Source organism: Bison bison, unplaced genomic scaffold (assembly GCF_000754665.1).
Source record: "Bison bison bison isolate TAMUID 2011002044 unplaced genomic scaffold, Bison_UMD1.0 scf7180017864385, whole genome shotgun sequence".
NCBI classification, from domain to species: domain Eukaryota; kingdom Metazoa; phylum Chordata; class Mammalia; order Artiodactyla; family Bovidae; genus Bison; species Bison bison.
The window spans coordinates 1,599,556-1,600,336 of NW_011494957.1; the positions used below are offsets into that span (position 1 = coordinate 1,599,556).

The window sequence follows — 781 nt, forward strand, 5'->3', positions numbered from 1 at the left end:
GAGAGAGGTTGAGATGGCCGACCTCCAGCCCTAGACACGGGGGCGGCAGGACGGCGAGGATGTCGGCTTCGTTAGTCCGGGCCACTGTCCGGGCTGTGAGCAAGAGGAAGCTGCAGCCCACCCGGGCCGCCCTCACCCTGACACCTTCAGCAGTAAACAAGATAAAACAACTTCTTAAAGATAAGCCTGAACATGTTGGTGTGAAAGTTGGTGTCCGAACCAGGGGTTGTAATGGCCTTTCCTACACTTTAGAATATACAAAGACAAAAGGAGACTCTGATGAAGAAGTTATTCAAGATGGAGTCAGAGTGTTCATCGAGAAGAAAGCACAGCTAACACTGTTAGGAACAGAAATGGACTATGTTGAAGACAAATTATCCAGTGAGTTTGTGTTCAATAACCCAAACATCAAAGGAACATGTGGCTGTGGAGAAAGCTTTAACATTTGACTCCTCAGGACTGCTCGGGCTGTAGGCCGCCGGAGACCTGTGGAAGCTCTGGGGCTTATTGAAGAAACCATGTGACTGTCACGTGATTAAGGTGTGTAATGTATGGCTGCCTTCCAAGGAAAATAAAGTGATGCATTCGAAAATGAAGCCAGTGTGTTAGATTCCAGAGAATTGATACTTTTGTTCTATATACGAGACAGAAAATGAGAATCCATTGCTCTCTTTGGGTCATCTTTCTGATCTGTAAAGAAAAAGTTAAATTCTCCTTCCTGCATCCTTTCTGTTAGAACTGGTTCCATGAAAGTGGCCTTCCTGGGAGGATTTCAGAAAAC

At 46.0% G+C, this 781-nt stretch overlaps 1 protein-coding gene across 1 annotated transcript; it reads left to right on the top strand.

Annotated features, from left to right (window-relative positions):
• Positions 1–6: 6 nt before the first annotated feature.
• LOC105001878 (iron-sulfur cluster assembly 1 homolog, mitochondrial) lies at positions 7–596 on the top strand. Its single transcript, XM_010858328.1, has one exon. It carries the CDS (start codon positions 60–62, stop codon positions 447–449), a length of 390 nt encoding a protein of 129 aa, XP_010856630.1. The 5' UTR covers positions 7–59; the 3' UTR covers positions 450–596.
• Positions 597–781: the final 185 nt, after the last annotated feature.

Coding starts and splice junctions, on each gene's coding strand:
- LOC105001878 (XM_010858328.1), top strand. CDS start 60: ATGTCGGCTTCGTTAGTCCGGGCCACTGTCCGGGCTGTGAGCAAGAGG.